We start from the raw sequence: 27,184 nt of genomic DNA, 5'->3' as shown, positions 1-27,184 counted from the left end.
CTTAGACTGGGCTTCCAAGTGGGGCCAGAGCCCTCCTCAGGCTGGGAACCCCACGGGTAGGGCCTGGGTGGGTACTCCCCCCTATCACCAGGCTGGCAGCCCCAGGGGATGGCTTAGGGCCCCAGTTTGGGAGACCTGTGGGAAGGGCCGGGCCTTCCAGCTTTCCTCCAGACTGACAGCTCCGGGGCAGAGAGCCCCGGGAGCCGCGCGGACCCCAGACAGAGCTCCCAGAGGCGGGGCCCGACCCCTCTCCGCCCTGCGTGGGAGCCGCGACGGCGAGGCGCGCCCTGACCCGGCCCGCGCCTGCCGCTGACCCGCCCGAGCCGCCGTCGCTGTCACCGCTTGAGGGTGGTCAGCGGCTGAATCCCGCCCCCGGGAACAGAGCCTGCGCCGCTGGTCCAATGAGGGAGCTTCGCTCCGGACCCCGCCCACAGGGGGCGGAGCGAGGCCGCGCAGGCGCACGGCGCGGCCGGGCGGGCCGGCTGGCTGGGAAGATGGCGGCGGAAGCCCTGGCCGCCGCTGTGGAGCGGGCCCGAGGCGTCCGGGGTGCGCGGGCCAGGGCCGGGGCCGGGCCATGAGAGCGCCGTCCTCGCGTCCCCGAGCCGCGGAGCCCGCCCGCGCCCCTCGCCATGGCGCGGCTCGCGGACTACTTCGTGCTGGTGGCGTTCGGGCCGCACCCGCGCGGTGAGTGCCGGCGCGCGGCCGAGGGCTGAGGGCCGGGTACCGGGAGCCGGGAAGGGTCAGCCGGGGCGGCGGGGCAGCCCCAGGGTCAGCCGGGCACCTGCCGCCCTGGTTCGGGGTCCGGGGTCGGGGGTCACGGAGGGCCGACCTCCCCGAGGTGGGCAGCGCGGCGAGACGGGGCGGGCCGAGATTGCCCACCCCAGTCAGGGCAGAACCGGACCGACAGCGCCTCGGCGTCGCCCCGGAGGTGGGAGGGCCCTGGGGCGGCTCGGCCTCCCGACTCCCAGTTGGGTGGGATGGGCTCTCTCTGCCTTGGCGGACTGCCGGGCGGCTCTGCTTCCAGGGGCACGGAACGTTCACTTGCAAGCCCCTCCTCTGACCCCCAGTGCCTCTGGTCTGGAGCCTCCGGCCCCTGTGCCGTGTCTCAGGTACAGGAGGCTGGGGGGCATGCAGAAAAGTGGTGGGGTTCAGGGACTACAGCTTGAAGAGGTGGTGTTTGAGTTGGAGGAACTGTGGAGAGGAGAGAGAAGAGTGTTCCTGGCAGAGGGCCTGCCGACTTCATGCCTGCAGCCAAGCCCTGGGTGGGAGAGTGGCGTGGTGACTGGTGCCGATGGCCAGGAGGTCCGTGTCTAGGGTCAGCGCCCGTGTCTGAGAGCCCTTCAGTCCAGGGGGTAGGAGAAAACAGCCTGACAGTGACATCAGCAACAGCCGTGGAGACAGCGGCGTTGGGGTGTGCACTCAGCGTGCCAGGCCCTGCACAGCCCTTTGTTGCGTGATCTCACTTCTTCCTCCCAGCAGCCCACCGAGGTTTCCCTGTCATTGCCCCCATGTGTAGAGTGCAGTCAGGGCTGAGAGGTTGAGTGCCTGGTCTGAGCCCCCAGAGGGGCTGGGACTCGCACCCAGGCTACCCCAGAGCTAAGCTGGGGTCTCAGATCCCAAACTGCAGGAGGGCACGCGTGTCATTGGGGGGGTGGGGTGGCTGTGTGGTCAGGCTGGGGCTGAACCTTGAGCCTGAGAGTGGGGTCGAGACCCTCAGTCTACCCTGCTTCTTGTCACCCCAGCTGCCTCTGTCACCATCCAGGACCCGGACTTGCACTCCTCTTTGCTTTTCTTCTTGCTGAGCCTATACCTGCTGGACTCCACACTCTCCAGACCCTCCTCATGCCCTTTCACTCAACACTCACTCCTCCTCTCCGCTCCTCCTGTCGTATCCATCCCGACACCGTCAGTCATGAGCATGTCTCTCCCTTCAGGGAGGACATTCTTGTGGGCAAGGACCAGTTGTCCTCGTCCTGCAGTCTGCACGTGGCAGGCTCACTGTCAGTGTTGAACAGGCCCAGAGGGAGGGCCGTCTGCTCCAAGGCATGTGGGGAGGGGGCAGTGAGGAGGACATGCCAACTGCAGCAGCGGGGTGCACTGGATCCAGGGAGACGGCCAAGGTGCTGCCCCAGCGTGAGGGCCCCCAGGCTGCGTGCCAGGGCAGGGGCTGCATGAGCAGAGTGAGCTTGGAGGCTGAGGAGGCTGAGGGCAGGTGGGAGGCGTGCTGATGGTGGTGGCAGCTGGAGTGAATGTGAGGGAGGTGCGAGGAGGCATGGGTGACAAGCTGGCTGGAGCCACACGGGCGGTGGGCACCGCAGGTGTGTGTGGCCTCTGAGCAGAGCCGGGGAGAAGGCTGGTGCCACAGTGCCGGCTCACCCCGTGACTGGAAGGAGTGACTCTCAAGATGTCCCTTCAGTAGGGCTGGGGGGCCATGGAGCCCCCTAACCACTGTCTTCCGGGATTGGAGCTGGTCAGCTGCTGGCTGGCTGCCCAGCCTCAGGGCCTCCCTTGGCATGGCCGGTCCGTCCCTGTGAGGAGCAAGCCCACGAGCTGGAATCCCGGCTGTGGGACTGAGGGCAGAGCGAGGTGGTGGGGACGTCTGAAGCAGAGGAGCCCCGCGTGAGGCTCAGTGGTCCCTGCTTTGCCACTGGAACCTCTGTGACCTTGGACCAGTCTTTCGGCCCTCCGCACCTCACCTTGCTCATCTGGGGGTAGGGTGAGTGACACAGACCTCCCGGGCTGCCGTGAGCACAGGGTGGACGTGCACACGTGGAGCTGCTCACACAGAAGGCTCCGGGAAGTGCTGGGTGTCTCATTAGTGCTGAGCAGCCAGTGTGTGGACGCCACTTGGCACAGACAGTGGGCACCTCTGCGGGAGGTGGGGACCCCTGCGTGCTGGCAGGCCTAGGACACTAGGGCAAGGCGTCGGGTCCTTTGGGCTCAGTGGAGGGTGTAGGAGGGGTAGAAGTGTCGTCCTCAGCCTGGATCTGGGCATCCTGTCTGGAGCTTCCGGATGCAGGGCCTGGGTGCTGAGTCCTCGAGTCCTGCCTGAGGAAGTATCCTGGCTTCATGGTTACTACCTGGCAGACCGCTCCAGGCAGGAGGACAGGGAGGGGGTTGGGGGGTTCCCTTTCATTCATCCCAGAAGGTGTAGGCTCCTCCCTTGGTGAGTTGGGGGAGCTCCTTCACTAAGGACATGGGTTTAGCCTGTATTGCACCCTGGCCCAGCTCTGGGGACATCATGGGGGCCAGAGAGACTACCTTGCCCGGTTCCTGGCCAGGGAGTGCCCTGATGGTGGTCAGCTGATTTTACACAGTGTGACCAGTGCCGGGGTGTGTCTTTGATCTGACCAGATGGCCGAGTGCATATCTGCCAGGGAGGAGGGGCTGGACCCCTCCTGGTGCTGGGGGTTCCACCCCCAAACATCTGAGAAGAAGACTTTCCACCCCTGGCCTGGCCTCTTTTGGTCCTGACCATGTTGAGCTGGCCACATTCCTCCGCCCCATCTACTCTCCCTACCCATATTCCTGCCCTCTCTCTGGAGCAGGTTGGGGCTGTTTGGGATGGCCTTGGCTGGCTCCCAGCCCCACCCTGGGAGCCCGAGGGTCCAAGTCCTTGGGTCAGAGCCAGTCGGGTCTGACCGGAGAGGTTGGAGAGGTTGCAGCCCCTCTGCACATGTCCCGTGCTGTGGCCAGCTGGGAGCGGCCTGTGTGTTGAGGTTTGTGTTGAGGTGGGAGGTTGGGTTTGCAGCAGGACGGTGCCGTCCTTCCTACGGCCCGGCTGGTCTCAGGGCGTGTGTGCTGGGTGTGGGGAGGGGCAGGCAGAGGAGGCTGCCATCCTCCCTCGCCTCTGCCCACAGCACATGCTGGCCTGGGCCGGCCCAGGCGTCGGAGCCTGGCACTGGTGACGGCGTTGCCAGCAGATGACGGACGTGAGCTCTGGGTTCCCCGCCCCGGGGCTGGCTGTGGGGACACAGCTCTTGTCCCCGTCTGTGTTTCAGGGGACCTCTGTGCCCTTCCTCCTAGGGCCCCCCCGAGTCCCGCCCTGTGACGCACGGCTGTGCTGGTTGGATTAGTCCTGTCACCATGGGGTGGAGGTGTCCTCTCTCCTGTCTACCCCAAGGTGGGGCAGCTCTGGTGGGGCAGGGGACTCAGCTGCTGTAGGTCCCCTTCACGGCCTCAAGAGCTCGACTGGGTGGGGGACACTGGGAGATGTGGCAGAGCCCTACCCCCACCCCCAGGACGCAGGCCAGCAGCCAGATTGCAGCCTGGCCCCTGTGCCTTGGCACAGAGCTGAGGCATGGGCTGGGGTCTCAGAGAAGGGTGAGGGAGTCAGGACACATCCACGGTGCACCCTTCCAGGGAGGGCCGGCGAGCGCTGGTGTGCCTTGGGGCTCCAGGAGCTGCCCTGGACTTCCTACTGAGGAACCTGTTTGCCTGTGGGGTGCGAGCGGGGCTGACGGTGGGGGGAGGGTGGTGCCGCGGCTGTCTGCGATCAGGAAGCCCTAATTAGGCGGGGGGCTGTGCAGCGCTGGACGCGGAGACGTGGCTTCTTGCTCGTGGAGCTCCTGTCTGGCTCAGCTGGCCAACAGGTGCACCAGGAATCTCGGAAGGCTGTGGTAGAGGGTGGGAGGTTCTTGGAGTCCCACTGCAGGCCCCAGACTTGGGCAGGGTGCAGAGAGCTGGCTAGAGGAGGTGACGGTCTTTGGGCTGAGACCTGAGGGCCAAGTTTGGGGCCATCATGGCCCAGAGGAGGAGCTGGCGGGGGAATGCTCACCTGCCTAGCCTAGCGCCATTCTCCCGCCCGCCCCCCCGCCTCTGTAGGCGGCCCGGACACCTCCAGGAAAGCCTGCGCTCAGTTCTTTGGAGGGTGGAGCCCTGCACGTGGGAGTAGAGTAGACGTTCCACACGATGAATGGGGTAGGGAGGGTGGGCAGTGGCCGGTGGCCAGCCACTCTGCCCACGTCCCTGGGGGAGAGGCTGTGGAGAGCAGCCCCCGAAGGCCACCTGCCACTGGCTTTGGGAGGGAGATGGGGCGGAGGCTACTGTCCCCATCCGCACACACCCCCCTTCCTTCCTTCTCCTCCTGCCTCGTGGCAAGAACTGGGTGAGCCCTGGGTGCCAGCCAGGGCTGAGCCCAGATGGTGGTTTGGGGCTGCACACAAGTTGGCCCTGGGGGAGGAGCCACAGTTCAGGGTGAGCCAGCCTGGGCCTGTTGAGGGTGCCCCTTGGGAGTGGGCCTGGAGGGACCCTGGGGGCTTCGGGGGGTGGGGGTGTGTGTGTGTGTGTGTGTGTGTAGGTAGGTGAGGCACCAGCAGACACCTGTCCTCCCCCACCCTGTCTTGTCTGCCACCTCCTCTTCGTGTCAGTGGTGGGGGGGAGGGGAGCAGGAAGCTGAGGTTTGGTGAGGCGGAGTCACGGCCCCTCACTACCCTGCTCCCCCAGCCAGCAGCCTGCCTGCTGCTGGCCTTTCAGGCCTTGCCTCCGTGATCCTGGAGGGTGGCGGGGTCCTAAGATTGCAGCCCAGCTCCTCTGCCTCTGGGGGCCTGGGGAGTGTGTGCTCTTGGGCTGCTGGGGTCCGTTTGCCAGTGCCCTTGGGTCCAGGCCTGTGCCCAGGCCCCCAGCTCGGTCTGAGGCTCCTGTGCCCACTCAGGTCACAGGTGGACCAGACAGGCTGGACGTGGGACTGCATCTCACAGGTCCTCAGAGGCTGCACACGGTGGCTTTCTGGGCCTTCCCTATCCGCCCCTGCTCTTCTGCTGGTGTGGGCAGCAGTGTTGAGGCTGGTCTGAGTGGAGGGCTGGACCTGCTTGTCGAGTGTGGGAGGTGAAGGTGGAGAGCTTTTGTCTTTCCTGCTTCAAGCTGCTGCCATGCTGGGTGGGAGCTGGGGGAAGAACAGGGACCCCCGTCCTTCCTCCACGACGCCTGGGTGAGTGCTTCCCTGACTTGACCCTCGTCATGCCTCCAGGTTTGTCTCCACAAAGGGTGGGCAAGAGGCAGGGGCCTCCAGCTAGCCCGGCCAGTGTGGACTGGACCTGGGAGCACTGCCCTGGGCATGTAGTGGGGGGAGCAGACCGGAGGGGGCTCAGCGGGCCAAGTGGTTTCGGGAGTGGAGGGGGGTCTCTGGGGAACACATGGGGGGCTAGCAGGCTGGGGGTGCAGGGACATGCCCTTCTCCCTGGTCTAGAGGACCCTCAGGGCTGCACATGGCGACCTGGTCTGTGGCTGTGTGCCAGGTGGCCTTTGCGGGCAGGGAGCAGGCCTGTGTGCCACCATCTTCAGGGCTCAGGAGAGCACTCCTGTCCTTCCTGCCAGCCCCACCCCTCTCTGGCTGTCTTCTGGGACCTTTGCTTGTTGCGTCTGCCTCCTGAGGCAGCGGGGACAAGCAGCAGTTTGGGGCTGTAGGCACGGGTGGTCCTTCCGCCGGCACAGGTGGCAGGTGTGAGACCTCTGCACCTCTCAGGTGGGCCCAGGGCTGGCAGGTGAGGCGGAGGCAGGGAGCAGGGCTGTGGGCCGAGTGCCTAAGCCGGGCGCTGGCTGTGGAACAGTCTGGAACAGCTCTCCCCTTGCTGGAGGGGCAGGTGCTATGCAGTTGGGCGGGCACGCTGGCATGTGGCGGACTGGGTGTGGGTTCTGGCTGGGGGTGCTGACACAGTGGGCGGGACCCAGGAGGGGGGTAGTGGGGGTGGGAGTAGGGAGTATCCCCCCCCTACTCCCCTGGGCTGGGGCTCCTGTGCCCTTTTTTTTTTTTTTTTTTTTTTTTTTGAGGCTCTCACAGTTTATTTTATTTTACTTTATTTTTTAAAATTTCCAGGTCATTTAAAAAAAGTTTTCTATTGGGGTATAGTTGATTTATAATGTTGTGTTAGTTTCTGCTGTACAGCAAAGTGAACCAGTTATACATATACATACATCCACTCTTTTTTAGATTCTTTTCCCGTTAAGTTCATTATAGAGTACTGAGTAGAGATCCCTGTGTTATACAGTAGGTCCTTATTAGTTATCTGTTTTATATACAGTGGTGTGTATATGTCAGTCCCAATCTCCCAATTTATCCCCCCCCGCCCACCGGTAACCATAAGTTTCTTTTCTGCATCTGTGACAGGCCTCCTGTGCTCTTGGTGCCTGGCCCAGCCAGAGGCTTGCAGGGACCCCAACCCCACAGCAGGGGCTTCTCTCCATGCCCTCTGGTGGTCCTGGGGTCTGTGGCTGCCTAGCAGCCCCTCCTCACAGGACTGTCTTTAGGGAAACCATAGGTTTGGGAGCTGGGACTGGTCTGGTGCCACATGAGGGCCAGGATGGGTGAGATGTTTCCACTCGGACCCTCGAGGCTCCTGACCGGGTGCGGGTGTGGGAGGTGGGAGGTGCTCTGACCCCTGCTCCTGTCCTCAGGGAGTGGGGAAGGCCAGGGCCAGATCCTGCAGCGCTTCCCAGAGAAGGACTGGGAGGACAACCCGTTCCCCCAGGGCATCGAGCTGGTGAGTGCGGGCGCTCCCCCGGGGCCCGGAGCCGAGGGCTGGGGTGCTGAGACGGTGGGGGGCAGGCACCGTGAGGACCCCGCTGGGTACAAGCAGACATCAGCTGCGTTGGAGAACGTGGGGCGGGGGTGCAGGCTTGGCTGGTCGGGCGCTTGGTGCCCACATCACGTCCTGTTGTCCCTCCCTCGTGATGGTGGGGACCGTGCCCTGCGTCACAGGGTTCTCGCCCCACACAGTGAGGCCGGAGGCTCTTACTCTCCTTTGTGGGGGAGAAGGCTGAGGTCCAGGAGGCAAGGCACGTGGGTCGCAGAGCAGGGTGCTGCTGGCTGCACTGGAGCCCGGCCTCCAGGCCCTGGCTGTGCAGTCCCTCGCAGGCAGGGGGCTAGAGGGAACTGACTGCTGACCCCCGTCCCCTTCCTCCCCATAGTTTTGCCAGCCCAGTGGGTGGCAGCTGTGTCCTGAGAGGAACCCGCCGACCTTCTTTGTTGCCGTCCTCACCGATATCAACTCCGAGCGGCACTATTGCGCGTGCTTGACTTTCTGGGAGCCCGTGGAGCCCACACAGGTAACCCTGCAGGGGCCGAGCCTCTGGCTGTGGCCGACTCTCTCTGTCCTGTGTGTGTCTCCCCGTGTGTGTCTGGTCCTGGTGACCCAACCCCACAGAGGCTGAAGTTTCCAGAGGGCCAGTCCTGTCTGAGTCACCTGTGTCCCGTCCGCCACCTTCCCCCCGCCACCCCCGCCCCGGGCCTCAGGAGACCTGCCTGAGAGCCTGGCACATGGAGCTTCTGTCCACAGGAAGGGCTGTGCACCAAGGACACTGCCGAGAGGGAAGAGGAGGCAGGTGAGGGAGGCCTAGTGGGACTGTCACCCGCAGCTCCTGGCCCGCCCGGCCAGCTTTTTGCTCCAAAGACGCTGGTGCTGGTGTCTCGATTGGACCATGTGGAGGTGTTCAGGGTGAGGTGGGCAGCAGGGCACAGGGCAGGATGCGGGGTGCTCCCGCTGGCTGGGCCGTCATTCCCCGATCTGTGGTCCTTGCAGAACAGCTTGGGTCTCATCTACACCATCCATGTGGAGGGCCTGAACGTGGGCCTGGAGAACGTGGTTGGGAACCTGCTGACGTGCGTCGTCCCTCTGGCCGGGGGCTCGCAGGTGGGTCGCAGCTGCTGTCCACCCACGGCCACAGGCCCCGCTGGTGCCCGAGGCCACGGGGTGGGGCCTGCTAGGCACCTGGAGTCCAGCCTGGGCAGAGCGCGGCCCCGGCCTCGGACACTGTCCTGCGTCTTGGTGCCGCCGCCTGTCCCCTTTCCTTGGCCCTGCCTGTCTCGTGTCCCATGTCGCACCTGGCTCTCTACCTGGCACCCTTTGGTTCCTCTGTCCTCTCGCTCCTTGGGTGTGCCTGTCTCTGGGTGTCAGTGTTGGCTTGTCTGTCCACCCCCCGTCTGTGTCCCCGCGTGTGGGTGTGTCTAACTGTGTCTCTCTGCCTGTCTGTCCCGTGCAGCTGGACTCTGTTGAGGACGGAGTGGTACGGATTCTTTGTTTCTTCTGCCCACCCAGGCCCCGTCCCCACCCCAGGTCAGAGGCCCGGAGTTTTCTCTGCAGCACTGCTTGGGCCGACAGAGGCCGGGCGTGGCCTTTCCCTTGTGCCGTGCTGCCCGTCCCGGCCAGTCCCGCCTCGGGGTCTGTCCTTCCCCCAGGCCCGCCTGAGGCTGTGAAGCTGGGGGTGACCCAGGTCTGGGTGGAGCAGCTGAGCACTGGTCCCTCTCTCTCCACAGAGGACCATCTCTTTGGGGGCTGGGGACCGGCAGGTCATCCAGACGCCACTCACCGACTCGCTGCCCATCAGCCGCTGCAGCGTGGCCCTGCTTTTCCGCCAGCTGGGTGAGCCTGGTGCCCCCAGCCCCAGCCCCTGCACAGTCCTTCCTCTCCCCTCCCGGGGCCGGTGGACAGACATCGAGGTTTCGCTGCAGGGCGGGCGCCTGCGCCCTCTAAGCCTGTCCTCCTCCTCAGGCATCACCAATGTGCTGTCTCTGTTCTGTGCGGCGCTCACGGAGCACAAGGTGCTCTTCCTGTCCCGGAGCTACCAGCGGCTCTCGGACGCCTGCCGGGGACTCCTGGCGCTGCTCTTCCCTCTCCGATACAGGTGCTTACCTTACCGCTGCCCACTGCCCCGCGGTCCCTCTGCTCGGCCCCGGCCCTCGGGCTGTCGCACTGAGCCTTGGCCTGTTGCAGTTTCACCTATGTGCCCATCCTGCCGGCGCAGCTCCTGGAGGTGCTCAGCACGCCCACACCCTTCATCATCGGAGTCAACGCTGCCTTCCAGGCAGAGGCCCAGGAGCTGGTGAGGGCCCTGCTTTGTGTCTGCCTCGCTGCTCCAGGCTGGGCCGACCCCAGGCCCCGCTGACCGGCCCGCGGCTCCCTGACCTCTCGCTCCCTTTGGTCCACAGCTGGATGTGATTGTTGCTGATCTTGATGGCGGGACGGTGACTGTGCCCGAGTGCGTGCACATTCCACCCCTGCCAGAGCCACTGCAGAGCCAGACGCACAGTATTCTGAGCATGGTGAGGCAGGACCAGGGGCCTTGGGGAGGCTGGTGCCTCGGGCAGGCTGGGGTGGGGTCACTTGGTGGCCAGAGGAACCCAGAGCCTGGGGCTCGTGTGCAGCTGACCCTGCTCCCCGCTGCTTCCACAGGTCCTCGATCCAGAGCTGGAGCTAGCAGATCTTGCCTTCCCTCCACCTACGACGTCCACTTCCTCCCTGAAGATGCAGGTGGGGGTCGCTGCCCCTCTGGGGGCCCAGGCCCACCCGGTGCTGAGCGCTCCTCCAGGGGGTCGCCAGGGCCGCGTGGGGTGGGTGTGAGCCTCGGAGGGTCCTGCACAGGAGTGGCCGTCGGCGCCGAGTCTTAGAGGAGGCACTGTGGCTTGTGTGGAGGAAGGTTGGAGGGTCAGGAGGGCGAGGTGCCTGGAAGGCTCAGGGCCTGGCACTCACCTACCCTCACGTATGCCCCAGGATAAGGAGCTGCGCGCCGTCTTTCTGCGGCTCTTTGCTCAGCTCCTGCAAGGCTACCGCTGGTGTCTGCACATGGTCCGCATCCACCCGGAGCCTGTCATCCGCTTCCATAAGGTGGGCGTCAGGCGGGGGCGGGGGCGGGCAGAAGGTGAGTGCCCGAGGGGCTGACCTCTTTGTGCACCGCAGGCAGCCTTCCTGGGCCAGCGTGGGCTGGTGGAGGATGATTTCCTGATGAAGGTGTTGGAGGGCATGGCCTTTGCAGGCTTCGTGTCGGAGCGCGGGGTCCCCTACCGCCCTACGGACCTATTTGATGAGGTGCACCCCGACCCCACCTGGGAGGAGCCGCCATCACCCCCCTCCCTGCCCCAGCCAGCCCGCCTGACCCTGCTTCCTCCCCCAGCTGGTGGCCCACGAGGTGGCACGGATGCGGGCGGATGAGAACCACCCCCAGCGTGTCCTGCGTCATGTCAAGGAACTGGCAGAGCAGCTCTACAAGAACGTAAGGCAGGCGGCACGAGGGGGCGGGCTGGCCAGGTGAGGTCACTGTGCTGCCCTGGCCCGGGCTGCTCGCCCATCCTGCCTGTGTCCCCCCCCAGGAGAACCCGTACCCTGCCGTGGCTATGCACAAGGTGCAGAGGCCAGGGGAGGCCAGCCACCTGCGGCGGGCGCCCCGGCCCTTCCCCCGGCTAGACGAGGGCACGGTGCAGTGGATCGTGGATCAGGCCACAGCCAAGTTGCAGGGCGCACCCCCGGCCGTGAAGGCCGAGAAGAGGACCACCGTGCCCTCAGGGCCCCCCATGAGTGCGTAACCGGGAGGGGGAGCCTAAGTGTGGCCGAGGGTGGACGTGAGGTCAGAGGTAAGCACGTTCTCTGCTCCCCAGCCGCCATACTGGAGCGGACCAGTGGGCTCCACGGCAACAGTGCGCGCCGGCTGGAGGTGGTCCGGAACTGCATCTCCTACGTGTTCGAGGGGAAGATGCTTGAGGCCAAGAAGGTGAGGGTAACCCGGGCACAGGGAGTGCTGTGGGCTCTGGATGGGGGCGGCCTGGGCCAGGGCAGCGGCTCTCAGAGGAGCCCTGGCCCTCGTTCTCCTGCAGGGGGCTGGAGGGAGCTGGGCTGGCGAGAAGGGCAGGTGGACGCCAGGTCCGCCTCAGAACAGCTGGGGGCAGCCTGCTGGGGAGGCTCAGCGGGAGGAATTTACTTCAACTTTTAGTCATCAGAACGCTCTGAAAGTTCCTACTGTTAAGTTTCTTCTTTATCTCTCACAAAAACTAGTGTAGACTCACACGTGTGTTTTGTTTTACTTGCAGAAAGTGGAGTTCATTTAGCATTCTGCCCTCTGTGATGTCCACTGACACTTTGGGTCTCTCAGGACAGCCAGTTTGAGTCTGTCTTGTGTTTCACAGCTGCGTGGTTCTCTGTGAAGCACCTAGTTCTTAAACCAGCCCTTTATCGGGTTCCTGGTTGTTTCACAGTGTGCGGTAGTGTCAACAGGACAAGTGCAGCCCTTTCTGTGGCCCGCCCAGTGCTGAGCCGGCTGCTGGCTCTGCGTTAGGCTTGTGCGTTCTAGGCGCTGGGGCCCTGGCTGGCCATGGGGCCTCGCTCAGAGCGCTGGCAGTGTCGTGAGCTTCGTGTGGGGAGGGCTGGCTCCACTAGAGCATTGGTCTCTTTTGGGCAGTGAAGCCCCAAGTCTGGGCACACCTGACCAGATGGCTTCCGGTCTCCTCTGTGCTGAGAGCCTGGGCTCTGGCCCCCACGTCTGGGCCAGGCCTTCCCTGTGCCTCAGGGCACGGTTGGGTCCACATAGGCTCGTGCCCTCATCCCTTTGTTTCCCCGTCTGCAGCTGCTTCCGGCTGTGCTGAGGGCCCTGAAGGGGCGTGCGGCCCGCCGCTGCCTTGCCCAGGAGCTGCACCTGCACGTGCAGCAGAACCGGGCGGTCCTTGACCACCAGCAGTTCGACTTCGTGGTCCGCATGATGAACTGCTGTCTGCAGGTGAGGCCGGGCCTCACACCCTGCTGGTGCTGTGGCCACAGGGTGGGGCCGGGCAGGGGTTCCCTGGCCTACCCATAAGGGTGCATCTTCTGGTGGAGCCGACAACTGGGGAGACCTCGGTCTGCCGGTGAGGGTGGCGTGGGGAGAATCCTTGTTGGAGGCTGGTGCAGGGGTCTCCTGCCCTCAACCTCCGAGCAGCCCTGGGGAACTGGTGCAGACGGTTCAGGGACTGACGGGAGGTGCTGCTCTGTCGGCGGTGCTGGTGGGGGTGTGAATGGCGTGCGCCCGGGATCCGACGCCCCCGGCCCTACCGCAGGACTGCACCTCCCTGGATGAGCACGGCATCGCAGCTGCTCTGCTTCCCCTGGTCACTGCCTTCTGCCGGGTGAGTGCTGGGGCGGACAGAGTCTCCCCAACCCCCTCCCGGCTGCACCCACTGACTCCCTCTTGGCTTCTGCAGAAGCTGAGCCCAGGGGTGACGCAGTTTGCGTACAGCTGCGTGCAGGAGCACGTAGTGTGGAGCACGCCACAGTTCTGGGAGGCCATGTTCTACGGGGATGTGCAGACCCACATCCGGGCCCTCTACCTGGAGCCTGCCGAGGACCGAGACCCCTCCCAGGTGTGTGGGGACTCCCTGGGCCCGCGGGGTGGGGCTGGCCTGGCTCTGGCTCACCCGCGGCCCCTGGGGCAGGTTGGGGAGGCACCTGCACAGGCGGACGAGCGCTCTGCCCTGGACGTGGCCTCTGAGCAGAGGCGCCTGTGGCCCACGCTGAGCCGCGAGAAGCAGCAGGAGCTGGTGCAGAAGGAGGAGAGCACCGTGTTCAGCCAGGCCATCCACTATGCCAACCGCATGAGCTACCTGCTCCTGCCCCTGGACGGCAGCAAGAGCCGGCTGCTCCGGGAGCGCGCAGGGCTGGGTGACCTGGAGAGCGCCAGCAACAGCCTGGTCACCAACAGGTGCGGTGTGGCCTGGGGGCGGGACCTGAGCGGGACAGGCCTTGGGTTGGGTGGCCTGTGCCCACTGTGCCCCTCCCCGGCCCAGCATGGCAGGCAGCGTGGCGGAGAGCTATGACACAGAGAGCGGCTTCGAGGACGCAGAGACCTGTGACGTGCCCGGGGCCGTGGTCCGCTTCATCAACCGCTTCGTGGACAAGGTCTGCACAGAGAGTGGGGTCACCAGCGACCACCTCAAGGGGCTGCATGTCATGGTGCCAGGTATGGGGTCTGGGCCTGGAAACACTCCCCTTGGATGGGTGGGCGCAGGTCAGGGCATCAGAACTGCTCTCCCCCAGACATCGTCCAGATGCACATCGAGACCCTGGAGGCCGTGCAGAGAGAGAGCAAGAGGCTGCCCCCCATCCAGAAGGTGAGTAGGGGCCGGGGGTGGCGGGCACTAGGACTGCGCTATGTCTGAGGCGCCGCTCCTGTCCCCACACAGCCCAAGCTGCTTCGGCCACGCCTGCTGCCCGGTGAGCAGTGCGTGCTGGACGGCCTGCGTGTCTACCTGCTGCCGGACGGGCGTGAGGGGGGTGCCGGGGGCAGCAGGGGCGGCCCCGCACTGCTCCCGGCGGAGGGCGCCGTCTTCCTCACCACGTACCGGGTCATCTTCACGGGGATGCCCACCGACCCCCTGGGTGAGCCTTTGGACCCCTCTGCCCCCGCTCCCCCGGCCCAGGTCTTCGGACTAGTGGGACTTCTTCTGCCTCTCCCTCTCCCCTTCTCAGGGGTTTAGGGTCTCTGTGGGAGATAGGCTGTTGTCTTTCCTCCCCACCCTCCCGGTCTACCCCATAGCTCTGGTACCCTGAGACTCTGTGACCCCTGGCTCCTCCCGTCCCCCTGACTCTGCACCCGGCTTGTTATAAGTGGGGGAACAGGTGGTGGTCCGCTCCTTCCCGGTGGCTGCGCTGACCAAGGAGGAGCGCATCAATATCCAGACCCCCAGTGACCAGTACCTGCCGGACGGGCTGCAGCTGCGCTCCTGCACCTTCCAGGTCGGCTGGGGTGTGGGCTGGTTGGGTGGGGTCTGTGGGCCCCTGAGTCGCGGCCCTCTCCAGGATGCAGCATCTGAGCCCTAGTCTTGTTCTCGTGAGCGGGTGTTGAGCCAGCATTGAGCCCTTTGTGATTCCTGAGTTTACGGGGAAGTCGCTGTGCCTTAGCTTGGTGAACTCTGCCTGCGCCACGTGCCAGTCTTTGGGGCTCTCCCGTTTCCCTTGCAAGGCCCGAACCCTAGAGACCGTGTCTGGAGCGTGCTGCGTGAGCCCAGCCCAGCTGAAACCTACACAGATTAGATGAAACACAAAGACTGGGTTCCTGAGTCTCCCGCTACATGCAGTCTGGGTAGCAGGCCCTCGGCTAACCCTCTGTCCTTGGGGCGCTCCTTCAGGACGTGTCCATCACCAGATGGAGAGGCGAGCCTGGCCCTTCACAGTCCCACGGTAGACCTAGCCGCCTTTCTCAGGGCCGTCTGGCCACAGGGCCCTCACCCGTCCATCCTGTTAGAAACACCTGAGTTCCAGTGATGCAGCATGGGGCGTCCCGTAGGCCTGTCCACCTTTGTGGCCAGGGCTCAGGCCCACGGGCCTCCCAGCCTCTGAGGGCCTCATGTGTGACACAGCTGCTGAAGATGGTCTTTGACGAGGAGGTGGGGTCTGACAGCGCTGAGCTCTTCCGCAAGCAGCTGCACAAGCTGCGGTATCCGCCAGATATCAGGGGCACCTTCGCACTCACCCTGGGTTCTGCCCACACACCCGGCCGGCCGCCCCGTGCCACCAAGGACAAGGGTCCTTCCTTCAGGTAGGGAGCTGGGCTCCAAGGCCAGAACACCTTCCCTTCGCAGAACCACTGTGTGTGTGTGTCCCCTTGTCCATCTCCTCACCTCTGCTGACCCTGCAACTGTACTCCTCGGGCCCCCCCAGGACCCTGTCCCGGAACTTCATGAAGAACGCTAAGAGGACCATCGGGCGGCAGTACGTCACTCGGAAGAAGTACAACCCCCCCAGCTGGGAGCACCGGGGCCAGCCATCCCCTGAGGACCAGGAGGACGAGATCTCAGGTGGGGGTGTGGGAGCCATGGGCGGTCTGGGTGAAGACCCTCACGTGGAGGGGTAAGGGACCCGGGCAGCCTGTGGGTAATGACCCCCGTGTGCCTGGCCTGCCCCAGTGTCGGAGGAGCTGGAGCCCAGCACGCTGACCCCTTCCTTGGCCCTGAAGCCCTCGGACCGCATGACCATGAGTAGCCTGGTGGAGAGGGCGTGCTGCCGGGACTACCAGCGCCTGGGGCTGGGCACGCTGAGCAGCAGCCTGAGCCGCGCAAAATCCGAGCCCTTCCGGATCTCCCCGGTCAACCGCATGTACGCCATCTGCCGCAGGTGAGCAGTGAGTGCGGCAGGCTTGGTGGCCTCCAGGAGGCCGAAGGCCCAGGGGCGCCTGGCTGTGGGTCCAGAGTGCCTTTGGCCTGCTTCTCCCCTCACATCCGCCTCCTCGCAGCTACCCGGGGCTGCTAATCGTCCCGCAGAGCGTCCAGGACAACGCCCTGCAGCGCGTCTCCCGCTGCTACCGCCAGAACCGCTTCCCGGTGGTCTGTTGGCGCAGCGGGCGCTCCAAGGCCGTGCTGCTGCGCTCAGGGGGCCTGCACGGCAAGGGGGTCGTCGGCCTCTTCAAGGCCCAGAACGCGCCTTCTCCGGGTAGGCTCCCTGCTCACGCTACAGCCCGTCCCGCCCCCAGCGCCCCGGCGCCCCGCCCCCAGCGCCCCGCGCCCGGCGCCCCGCCCGCAGCTCCACTTCCTCCCGCAGGCCAGTCCCAGGCCGACTCCAGCAGCCTGGAGCAGGAGAAGTACCTGCAGGCCGTGGTCAGCTCCATGCCGCGCTACGCCGATGCGTCCGGTCGCAACACCCTCAGCGGCTTCTCCTCGGCCCACATGGGCAGCCACGGTGAGGCTGCTCGGGGCGGGAGGACCTGGGGGGTTGTGACGGCATTTATGGAGGGCAGGCCAACAAGGGGGCAGAGTGGGGCGCGGGAGCAGGTGAGTGTCCTGAGGGCCAGCTCTGACCACTCCTCTGGGGGTTTACAGAGGAGGCAGCAGGCCCAGGAGTTTGGGGCATGCGCCCAGGGGCCATCCTAGGCCCTACCCCTTGCTGTCGGGGTACTGGTGCAGGGTGACCCTTAGAAGAGCATGTTGTCCACAAGCAGTGGTCTGGTCTCCTGGGGTGACAGGCGGGGACCCTGTTGTGGCAGGGTGAGCCATGTGGATGCCTGGCGCTGGGAGAGGATTTTAGACAGAAGACACCCAGGAGGGCCCCAGGGCGTGCAGGCAGGGGAGGGTTTGTGTCAGGATGGGCAGCCTCACCCCAGGGTCTTGCTCCAAGGCAATCGCTTCTGCACCCCGCTTACCCTCCACCTGACCCCATCCTGCCCCCGCACCTCCCCCATCTCCCCCCGTGACAGCCTCTCCCCTACCTGCCCCTGTCTCCCCCCATCTCCCCTCCTGGACCCTCCGTCACTGATCTTCTGGTCCCGTCTGGTTCATCCTCTTGGCCCTCCTGGAAGCTGCCCTCTAGCCCATGTTGGTGCTCACGTTGGTGATCCACGAGCTGCCTCTCAGTGCGTGCTTGGAGGTTTCATCACCCCGCTGGAGGCATGAGGGCTGGGGGGCTGCCCGCACTGGGCCTGACCATTGCCCAGATGCTGGCCTGAGCCATCCCCCGCCTGTACCTCAGCAGATGCGGTGACAGTGTCTACCAGGGATCTGTACACACCTGGAGCCGTCCTGGCGGTTGTGTGTGCAGAGTTGGCAGATGTCACACGAGGGTCACTTCTCTCTGTGAGACCCTTCCCCCACCCTGGCTTGTGCAGGCATCACACCAGGGGTCACTTGTCGCTCAGGCCCTCCTGATTCCCTCCCTCTCCTCACACTTGTGTGCGTTTTTCTCTGCTGCTGCTCTAGCTTCCAGCTGCACTGGCTCCCAGATGCATTGCTCTAGCTCTCAGGTGGCTTGGGGGCTGGCAGACCACCTGTGGGGCTGAACCTTCTAGAAGCCCGGGCATCGTCCTTGATTCTTCCCTCTCTGCCCACCCTGAGTCCTGTGAGCTCACCACCCGAGTCTGCAGCCATCCCCATGGCCAACTGCCCCCATGCTGGCCCAGGCTGCTCCTGCCCGTGGCACAGGGCCTCCTGGGGCAGCCGCCACTCGTTCCTGTAGCTGGAGGGCCTTCACCCCTCCCAAGTGAGGCCTGAGGAGCACCCCAACCGCAGGCACCTCCGCTGCTGCTGGCGCACAGCAGCCCCCAGTGCCCGTGCAGCCTGTAGTTCGGTGCTCCGTCTGCAGCTGTTGTCACCACTTGCTGCGCGCCGGGGCCAAGGGGGCTGGGAACAGGGTGGCCAGGCTGTCCTCACGGTAGTTAATGGGGACGCTGCCCTAGGAAGCGCTGGACGCGGTGCCACCTTCCGAAGCGGCACAGGCCTTCCTCCTCTTGGTCCTCTGCTGGGAATACCGCTCTCTAGTTTGAGTGGCTTTTAGTTTTCCAAACATCAGAGTCCATCACTAAGTATGTTTCATGGTTACGCTGTCTTCCTGCCTTCTGCCCCCTCCAGAGGTTCTGATTGGCCCCTGCAGGCAGCACCCTCCCCACAGGATCTTTCGTCTCCTAGTGCCTGTGTCTTCCCTAGTGTTGCTTGGGCATCTCTGACTGTCCCCACAGCCCACTGGTGGTGCTTCTTGGTGTCCCCCGAGTTCTGGGCACGGGCCTTCCCCCTCGTTGCCTGGGGGCGTACAGGGTCTCGGCTCGCCTCAGCCGTACACTCGGTGTCACGAGGACACACCATCCTCACTGTGGGTGACCGTGCTTCTGCCTGCAGCGTAGTGGGCTGGCGCCATGCTGGCCTCTGGTGCCCTGCGCCCTCTCTGTAGAGGCGAGTGAGCCCGGGTCAGAGCCAGGTGCAGGCTTTGGAATCCAGAGGCCACTGTGGATCCGCCTCCTGCGGGCTCCCTGTGCCTCCAAGCTGGGCTGTCCCAGCCCATAAGCCTCGGGCCTGGTCCTCACAGGTGGCTCTGTGCTGGGACTCGGGCCTGCCTGTGTCCTGGATTGAACCACCCTCCGAGGTTCCAGGCTGGGAGCTCCCAGGCTGGGCCTCCTCTTCTCTGGGCTGCGCCTCACGGGCACCTCCTGCTGCTGTGTGCTGGGCAGAGGCCGTTTGGTGGCCGTGTGTCATGAGCAGCTTAGGCAGTGTCCACGGGGCTGAGGGTGCAGAGGAGGCGGCCCAGGGTCCTGCCTGTCCCCTGAGCCTTTCTACCTGCCACCAGGTCCTCTGTTCCCTAGTTTGCCCTGGGGGCCCAGAGGGCCTTGGTGCTGATCCTCACTGTCTCTGGAGCCCCCGGGGGGGTTGGTGGCGACCCAGCCCTGCACCCAGTCTCTTTGGGCCACAGCTCCCCCCTTGCTGGGCGCACCCCCGGGCCTGGGGCCAGGCCTGAGCCTTCTCTCTGCTGTGCCCCCAGTGCCCAGCCCCAGAGCCAGGGTCACCACGCTGTCCAACCCCATGGCGGCCTCGGCCTCCAGACGGACTGCGCCCCGAGGTACCGTACTGGCCGTGCGGGCTGGCTCCCCACTCCTGGCACTGATGGCCCCGTGTGACTGCTCATGGGCACTAACGTCCCCCACACCTGGCACTAACGGCCCCGTGTGACAGACCAGCATAACCCAGCCCTCCCCACAGCCCCGGGCACTAACAGCCTGACGCCCTGAGTCCCGCCCTTGCCCTCCCTGGGAGCTCAGCCCCAGGTAAGTGGTGCCCTGGCCCTGCTTCGGTGCTCACCTGGTTTCTCTGTGCAGGTAAATGGGGCAGTGTCCGGGCCAGTGGGCGCAGCGGTGGGCTCAGCACTGATGTAGGCACCCGGCTAGCAGGCATGGGTCCCCCCCAGGCCAACGGGGCCCCCCCCGACCCAGGCTTTCTCCGGCCCCAGCGTGCAGCCCTCTACATCATTGGAGACAAAGCCCAGCTCAAGGTGACTGGGACGGGGTCCTGGGGCCAGGTCGGGGCACGGGGCCTGGGCGCGTCTCACCACAGCCGGCTTCCTCCAGGGTGTACGGCCAGATCCCCTGCAGCAGTGGGAGCTGGTGCCCATCGAGGTGTTCGAGACACGGCAGGTGAAAGGCAGCTTCAAGAAGCTGCTGAAGGCGTGTGTCCCCGGCTACCCTGCCCCTGAGCCGGGCTCGGCCTCCTTCCTGTGCTCGCTGGAAGACTCGGAGTGGCTGATCCAGGTCTCTCCACTGCCCCTGCCCCACCGTGGTGGAGGGCTACCCGGGGGGAGGGGGTGCAACGGGCCGGCCCCCACTTACCTAGAGCCATGGGTGGGCGGGGTCTGGGCTTGCTCTTCTGATAGCATTGGGCTTCAGGAGGGGATGATGGCCACTTCCCAGTGGTGGTGCCTGGACAGGGGAGGGAGGCCAGGGCCCAGCTGTGTTGGAGACCTCTGCTCTCTGTCAGGGTGGGGCTGGGCACGTCAAGGAGAGGGGGCGCCTCTTCAGGCCCAGAAGATGCTGATAGGCGGGTGGGTGGGCGGCCGGGCGGAAGGAAGCACACCAGAGCATTTCGGGTCCATCCAGGCTGTGCTGCCTCGTGGCGTGTCCCCTGGTGTGGGCCCGCACGGCCGCCGCTCCTGTGGATGTGTGGGTCCTGGGGGCCCGGCTGGGTGCTGGAGTCTTAGGCCGCGGGCTCTGGGAGGTGCTGAGGGGCTGCGGGTCCCTGCAGATCCACAAGCTGCTGCAGGTGTCGGTGCTGGTGGTGGAGCTCCTGGACTCGGGCTCCTCTGTCCTGGTGAGCCTGGAGGACGGCTGGGACATCACCACTCAGGTGCGCAGTGGCCGGGGTTGGGGGGGGTGGTTGGGCCAGGTCCCCACGCCCTGCTGACCCACGGCGCTGCTGGCAGGTGGTGTCCCTGGTGCAGCTGCTCTCGGACCCCTTCTACCGCACCCTGGAGGGCTTCCGTCTGCTGGTGGAGAAGGAGTGGCTGTCCTTTGGCCATCGCTTCAGCCACCGCGGGGCCCACACCCTGGCCGGGCAAAGCAGTGGCTTCACGCCAGTCTTTCTGCAGTTCCTGGACTGCGTGCACCAGGTGAGCGGGCGGCTGTGGTGGGGGGCGCTGTGCGTGCTGACCGCTGGCCGCTGACTCCTGACGCCCCACAGGTCCACCTGCAGTTCCCCATGGAGTTCGAGTTCAGCCCGTTCTACCTCAAGTTCCTCGGCTACCATCACGCGTCCCACCGCTTCCGGACCTTCCTGCTGGACTCGGACTACGAACGCATCGAGTTGGGTACGGCGGGGGCGGGGGCGGGGGACAGTGGGCGGGGGCGGTGGGCACGGGGGCGCGGTCGGCAGCTGGGGTGGGGCCGCGCTCAGCGCTGCCCCCCGCAGGGCTGCTGTATGAGGAGAAGGGGGAGCGCCGGGGCCAGCCGGCCTGCCGCTCGGTGTGGGAGTACGTGGAGCGGCTGAGCAAGAGGACGCCGGTGTTCTACAACTACCTGTACGCGCCCGAGGACACAGAGGTGAGCCGGGGCCTGGTTGGGGCGGGCGGGCCCCTCCGTGCCCCGGGGCTCACGCCAGGCCCGCCCCCAGGTCCTCCGGCCGTACAGCAACGTGTCCAACCTGAAGGTGTGGGACTTCTACACCGAGGAGACGCTGGCTGAGGGCCCCCCCTATGACTGGGAGCTGGCACAGGGGCCCCCTGAGCCCCCGGAGGAGGAGCGGCCCGATGGGGGTGCCCCCCAGAGCAGGCGCCGGGTGGTGTGGCCCTGCTACGACAGCTGCCCCCGAGCCCAGCCCGACGCCATCTCCCAGCTGCTGGAGGTGCGTGTGGCCCCTGAGAGGGGAGAGGGGGTCCTAGCGCACGTCAGTTCGGTGGCCCTGCCCCTGCCCCCCCCCCCGCCCCCCGATGTGGACGGTGCTCTGCTGGGTTCCCTCCTGCCTGGTGGTTCCCCCTTCAGAGAGAGATGGGCCTGGAAGCTTGGGGTTGATGTTCAGGCTTCTCTCACCCTCCCTTTGCCAGACTTAGTGGGCGTGTCTGCTTAGCCTCAGCAATCAGGATTCAATAGGACATGGGCCCCTGGAAGAGAGAAAAGAGCCCCTTGGGGTTGGGGTTTGGGGGAGGCTGGGGTGGCATGGAGGGTGGCTGTCCGGTGGCTGGAGTTCTCCCCCGGGGCCTCAGGTCCGGACCACAGGAAGGTTTGCATGCCCCTCCCCACCCCTTGGCTGGGTGTCTTTGGAGGGATATCTAAGCATCCTGATCTTCTGCTTCCTTGTGGGGAAAGTGGGGAGGCTGATTCCTGCCTCTCGGGGAGGTGGTGAGGTGTAAACAAGCAGGTGACAAGGTTTTGACAGCCCAGCAGTGGCCCAGGCTGAAGGCACTGGCCACCCAGGGTTTGGGGAGCCTGGGTCATGGTTTTGTGGGTGAAGGGGATCCACAAGCACAGAGAGCAGAGGACCGTCCTCTTATCTCTGGTACTACTCGTGGTCTTGGAGTCGGTGTCCCTAGGCCAGCGTCTGTGTGGCGTGATGTCTGTAGTGCTTTCACTTCTGACTGGTCTGTGTCTTTACAGTTAAGGTGAGTTTCTGGATGGTACTCAGCATGTGGTTGGTTAGGTCTTCTTCTTACCCATTTCTATCTTTCATTGGTCTTTTTTTTTTTTTTTTTTTTGCTGCTTTCTTCCTTTTGTTATTTTTCCTGACAGTTGAGTATTACTTTTCCATGTTACCTACTTTGTGTGGCTTTTGAGCTGTATCTTTGTGTTATTTTTAGTGGTTGTCAGTGACTGCAGTCCCAGCCCATCTGGGATTGAATTGCACACCCCCCCCACGGGAACTGCCCACTCCTGTCCTTCTGCCTTTGTCATCACCCCTTTTACTTTTACCTGTGACATCAGCACAGAGCATGGATTATGGTTGTTTTAAATGGTCAACTTTGTTTTAAAAAAATTAGGAAACAAGAAAAAAGCCTTCTATGCTTTTATGCTTTTTGCTGCAACCCAGTATTTTTCATTCTCAGTGTAGATCTGGTATTGTATCATTTCCCTTTAGCCTGAAGAACTTTTAATGTTTCTTGTAATCCAAATCTGCTAGTGACAAATTCCCTCAGCTTTTTTTTTTTTTGCCTGAAAATGTCTTCATTTTCTTTTCTTTAATTTCACCATTTCTGTTTTTATTGTATAGTTAATTTACAATGTTGTGTTAGTTTCAGGTGTATAGCAAAGTGACTCAGATATATATATATCCTTTTATAGTATCTTTTCCATTATAGATTATTACAAGATGTTAACTATGGTATGCTGTGCTATTCAGTAGATCCTTGTTGATTATCTGTTTTATATATAGTAGTGTGTATATGTTAATCCCAAACTCCTAATTTATCCCTCCCGCCATCCCCTTTGGTAACCATAAGTTTTTATTTATTTATTTATTTATTTATTTATTTGCTGCGTCGGGTCTTATTTGTGGCCCGCTGGCTTCTCTCTAGTTGTGGTGCGCGGGCTCCAGAGCACATGGGATCCAGAGCATGTGGGCTCTTTAGTTGTGGCCCATGGGCTTAGTTGCCTGACCAGGGATCGAACCTGTGCTCCCTGCATTGGAAGGCGGATTCTTAACCACTGGACCACCAGGGAAGCCCCCATAAGTTTGTTTTCTATGTCTGTGAGTCTATTTCCGTTTTGTAAATAAGTTCATTTATATCATTTTTTTAGATTCCACATACGTGATATCATATGATATTTGTCTTTTTCTGTCTGGCTTACTTTACTTAGTATGATAATCTCTAGGTCCATCCACGTTGCTGCACATGGCATTATTTCATTCTTTTTATGACTGAGTAGTATCCCATTGTATAAATACACCACATCTTCTTTATCCATTCATTTGTTGCTTCTGTGTCTTGGCTTTTGTGAATATTGCTGCTATGAACATTGGGGGGGTGCATGTATCTTTTTGAATTAGAGATTTTGTTTTTTCTGGATATATGCCCAGGAGTGGAATTGCTGGGTCATATGGTAGTTCTATTTTTAGTTTTCTGAGGAACCTCCATACTGTTTTCCATAGTGGCTGCACCAATTTACCTTCCCACCAGCAGTGTAGGAGGGTTCCCTTTTCTCCACTCCCTCTCGGCATTTATTATTTGTAGACTTTTTTTAAATTTACGTTTATTTATTTAATTTATTTATTATTTTTGGCTGCGTTGGGTCTTCGTTGCTGCGCGCGGGCTTTCTCTAGTTGCGGTGAGCGGGGGCTGCTCTTTGTTGCAGTGCGCGGACTTCTCGTTGCGGTGGCTTCTCTTGTTGCAGAGCACGGGCTCTACGCGCATGGGCTTCAATAGTTGTGCACAGGCTTAGTTGCTCCGTGGCATGTGGGATCTTCCTGGGCCAGGGATCGAACCCTTGTCCTCTGTGTTGGCAGGCGGATTCTTAACCACTGCCACCAGGGAAGTCCCTCCCCTGTAGACTTTTTTTTTTTTTTTTTTAATTATTAGCACCTTTAATTATTATTTATTTATTTATTTATTTATTTAGGCTGTGTTGTGTCTTCGTTTCTGTGCGAGGGCCTCCTCTAGTTGCGGCAAGCGGGGGCCAGTCTTCATCGCAGTGCGCGGGCCCCTCACTATCGCGGCCTCTCTTGTTGCGGAGCACAGGCTCCAGACGCGCAGGCTCAGTAGTTGTGGCTCACGGGCCCAGTTGCTCCGCGGCATGTGGGATCTTCCCAGACCAGGGCTCGAACCCGTGTCCCCTGCATTGGCAGGCAGATTCTCAACCACTGCGCCACCAGGGAAGCCCCTTTGATTATATTTTTGATGTCTCTTCAACTGTTGTCTCCAAATACTGATTTTGCCCAATCCCTCCCCCTTGCCTCCTCCTCCTCCTCCTGGACAACAGTTATACATTCGTTAGATCTTTTCCCTGTCTCCTTTCGTGCATCTTCTTTTTATCCTTTCGTGTTCTAGTCTGGGTACTTTCTTCTGCGTCATCTCTCACTGATTCTTCTCCAGGAGCTGCAGCGGCTGGAGACAGAGCTGGGCCGACCCCCTGAGCGTTGGAAGGACGCCTGGGATCGGGTGAAAGCTGCCCAGCGCCTTGAAGGCCGGCAAGACGGACGTGTGAGCGGGGGTGGGTGTGGGGGGCTGGGGTGGGCTTGCTGCCAGGAGGAGGTGGAGGCCACCCCCCTGACACGGGCCCACCCTCCTGCCCCCAGGGCACCCCCAGCTCCCTGTTGGTGTCCAGTGTGCCCCACCACCGCCGCTCGCTGGGTGTGTACCTGCAGGAGGGACCCGTGGGCTCCACCCTGAGCCTCAGTCTGGACAGCGACCAGAGCAGCGGCTCAACTGCATCCGGCTCCCGCCAGGCAGCCCGCCGCAGCACCAGCACCCTGTACAGCCAGTTCCAGACAGCTGAGAGCGAGAACAGGTGTGAGAAGCAGCTCTCTGCACCACGGACACCTCTGAGCTAGAGGGACTCAACTGGGGTCCCAGGCAATTCTCAGATGGGTGGGGGGCAGGTGCCTTTGGGGAGCTTCTAGTTATTTCTTAGGTGGACTGATTTGCAGGGGAGGCCATGATGGTGGCCTGAGCCTAAGCTGTGACCGTTACTGGGGAGAAGCAGGTGGGCTTCGAAGGGGTTTGGGATATAGAGCTGGTGACCACAGCCAGGCCACGGTGGCTGCGGAGGAGGAGAGGGACAGGGACCATGGGATACCTGTGAGGGTGGGCCAAGTGCCCAGTGAGGTTGGGGCAGCTTCCAGCAGAGGCTGGGGCCCGGCAGGCTGCATGCCACCCTCTGGGCCTGGAGGGGCCACGTTGCCGCAGTCGCCTCCCCAGACCTGCCTGCTCCGTGTCAGGGGTCCCTGCTCTGCACGTAGGGCTGTTTCCCTGAGACCCTGAGGCTCTGGTGTGGGACCCTCCCAAAGTGTCTGTGCTGTGACGGGCGTGAGGGGGTCCTTTCTGGGAACAACCCCAGGCTTCTTCGTGTTCCCTTGCCCAGTGCTCCGGGCTTGGGTCGGTCTGGGGACAGGGACCTCGGTCTTGCTGCTGGGGCTGGCGGGGCTGGCGAGGCGGGGCCGTTGCTGGGCCCTGATGGCTGTTCTGGCCGGTTCTTCTGCAAACGCAGGTCCTATGAGGGCACCCTGTACAAGAAGGGGGCCTTCATGAAGCCCTGGAAGGCCCGCTGGTTTGTGCTGGACAAGACTAAGCACCAGGTGAGTGGTCAGTGGGCCGGCAGGGGTAGGGAGTTGAGGGAGCCCTACCCTGACCTCCTGCCCTGCTCAGCTGCGCTACTACGACCACCGAGTGGACACGGAGTGCAAGGGCTTCATCGACCTGGCGGAGGTGGAGGCTGTGGCGCCTGGCACTCCCACTCTGGGTGCCCCCAAGACCGTGGACGAGAAGGCCTTCTTTGACGTGAGCTGCGGCTGGGGGACGGGGGGCGTTGGGGGGGGGGGGAGGCGGCCCGCGTGGGGCCGTGGAGTCAGTGTCCCGTGTCCCCAGGTGAAGACGACGCGTCGTGTTTACAACTTCTGTGCCCAGGACGTGCCGTCAGCCCAGCAGTGGGTGGACCAGATCCAGAGCTGCCTGTCGGACGCCTGAGCCCGGCCCTGCTCGGCGGCTCTGCGTCCAGTCGTTACAGACCACTAGGGGTGGGCAGGGCCCCCCGGCCATGTTTACAGCCCCCGCCCTTGACAGTATTGAGGCCCCGCCCCCAAATGTGTGTACAGCCCCCACCCCCGCCCCACCCCGCCCGGCCAGCTCTAACTTATCTTGGAGCCCTGGCTGAGCACCCGCCGGGAGCAGCCACGGTACAGCCCTCGCGGTGGGCCTGTAAATATCCCCCCTCCCGCCCTGTCAACGTGCTGGCCCCGGCCGGCCAGCCGCAGACAACCTGTTCCTAGAACCAGAGTCTATAAAGAGCGATAATGACACACTGCACGCCTGCGTCTCCTCCGTGTCCTGGGGCCAGGGTGGGCGGCGGGGGCCAGCATCACCAGGCTTCTGCTTGGTGCCCGGCCACCCATCCCTCCAGGCCTCAGAGGCGATCCTGGGGCTGGTGCAGAAGGCGCCACCTAGAGGTGTGTGTGTGTGTTGTGAAGAAGGGGGTACAGGGAAGGTGGCCCCCAGGAAGCTGTCCGGAGTCCAGACATGCTGGTTCTTCCCTGGTCAGATGAGAGTCAGTCAGTGGGATGGGATGGATGGAGGAGTGGGACGGGGCCTGAGGAGGGGGAGACAACACCGAAGAGGGTGGACTCTCTGGAGAGCAAGGGTGCTTGAGGGCTTGACATGGGGGGGCTTATGTATGGGGAGGTGGGTCCCCAAGGACCTGACGGCCTCCATTATGGGCACTTTGCTCCAAAAGCCTGTCTCTGCCTCTCCCCTGGGCTCCTGACCATCCTCACCCCGCCCCAGTCTTGGCTGTAATGCGGGTCACTCTCCCATTCAGACGTGAGTCCCACCCAGGCTAGGGCCTCACTCGCAACGGGTGCCAATCAGGGGCGGGGCAGGGCTGGGTGGGCAGCAGGTGGGGGTGTGTGGGGTGGAATGTGGCACCGCGGAGGCTGGGAGAACATCCCAGAGTGGTCGGGGTGGCGGCCACAGCTCCTGGTCAGAGGGGCTGGTGGTGCGGGGGGCCCGGCCAGCAGCGGCACCCGTCAGTGGGCGCCAAGGCGGGGCTCACCCAGGTCCTCCCTGGGCCC

General features: G+C 63.4%; 1 protein-coding gene across 6 annotated transcripts; it reads left to right on the top strand.

Annotated features, from left to right (window-relative positions):
* The first annotated feature begins 466 nt into the window (after nt 1–466).
* On the top strand, nt 467–26,416 carry SBF1 (SET binding factor 1). 6 transcript variants are annotated; one of them, XM_036866868.1, is made up of 42 exons: nt 468–684; nt 7,393–7,478; nt 7,906–8,043; nt 8,274–8,432; nt 8,517–8,627; nt 8,977–9,000; nt 9,251–9,356; nt 9,486–9,618; nt 9,708–9,816; nt 9,923–10,036; nt 10,167–10,244; nt 10,485–10,598; nt 10,671–10,799; nt 10,885–10,983; nt 11,081–11,285; nt 11,366–11,478; nt 12,328–12,477; nt 12,794–12,862; nt 12,938–13,096; nt 13,169–13,434; nt 13,520–13,692; nt 13,770–13,843; nt 13,916–14,111; nt 14,341–14,468; nt 15,092–15,270; nt 15,393–15,529; nt 15,638–15,845; nt 15,964–16,160; nt 16,269–16,406; nt 18,969–19,046; nt 19,303–19,475; nt 19,552–19,731; nt 20,222–20,323; nt 20,400–20,585; nt 20,657–20,783; nt 20,885–21,015; nt 21,086–21,316; nt 24,495–24,602; nt 24,698–24,909; nt 25,609–25,696; nt 25,767–25,898; nt 25,986–26,416. In XM_036866868.1, the coding sequence occupies exons 1-42, from the start codon at nt 630–632 to the stop codon at nt 26,082–26,084; spliced, it is 5,694 nt and encodes a 1,897-aa protein (XP_036722763.1). In that variant the 5' UTR covers nt 468–629; the 3' UTR covers nt 26,085–26,416. The 6 variants fall into 6 exon arrangements, with proteins under 6 accessions (XP_036722760.1, XP_036722763.1, XP_036722765.1 ...); XM_036866865.1 differs by having other exon boundaries at nt 467–684; nt 12,938–13,434; XM_036866870.1 differs by lacking the exon at nt 8,977–9,000.
* The last annotated feature ends 768 nt before the right edge of the window (nt 26,417–27,184 follow it).

This window comes from Balaenoptera musculus, chromosome 10 (genome assembly GCF_009873245.2).
Source record: "Balaenoptera musculus isolate JJ_BM4_2016_0621 chromosome 10, mBalMus1.pri.v3, whole genome shotgun sequence".
In the NCBI taxonomy this organism is placed as follows: domain Eukaryota; kingdom Metazoa; phylum Chordata; class Mammalia; order Artiodactyla; family Balaenopteridae; genus Balaenoptera; species Balaenoptera musculus.
Note: the sequence above shows the minus strand (reverse complement) of the source record. Positions and strands in the feature narration are given on the sequence as shown.

Bases quoted from the DNA above. Each gene is read 5' to 3' on its own strand.
- SBF1 (XM_036866865.1), top strand. From the start codon at position 630: ATGGCGCGGCTCGCGGACTACTTCGTGCTGGTGGCGTTCGGGCCGCAC. The intron at 8,044-8,273 runs GTAACCCTGCAG...TTCTGTCCACAG, and splicing joins AGCCCGTGGAGCCCACACAG to GAAGGGCTGTGCACCAAGGA. The intron at 10,800-10,884 runs GTGCACCCCGAC...TTCCTCCCCCAG, and splicing joins CTACGGACCTATTTGATGAG to CTGGTGGCCCACGAGGTGGC.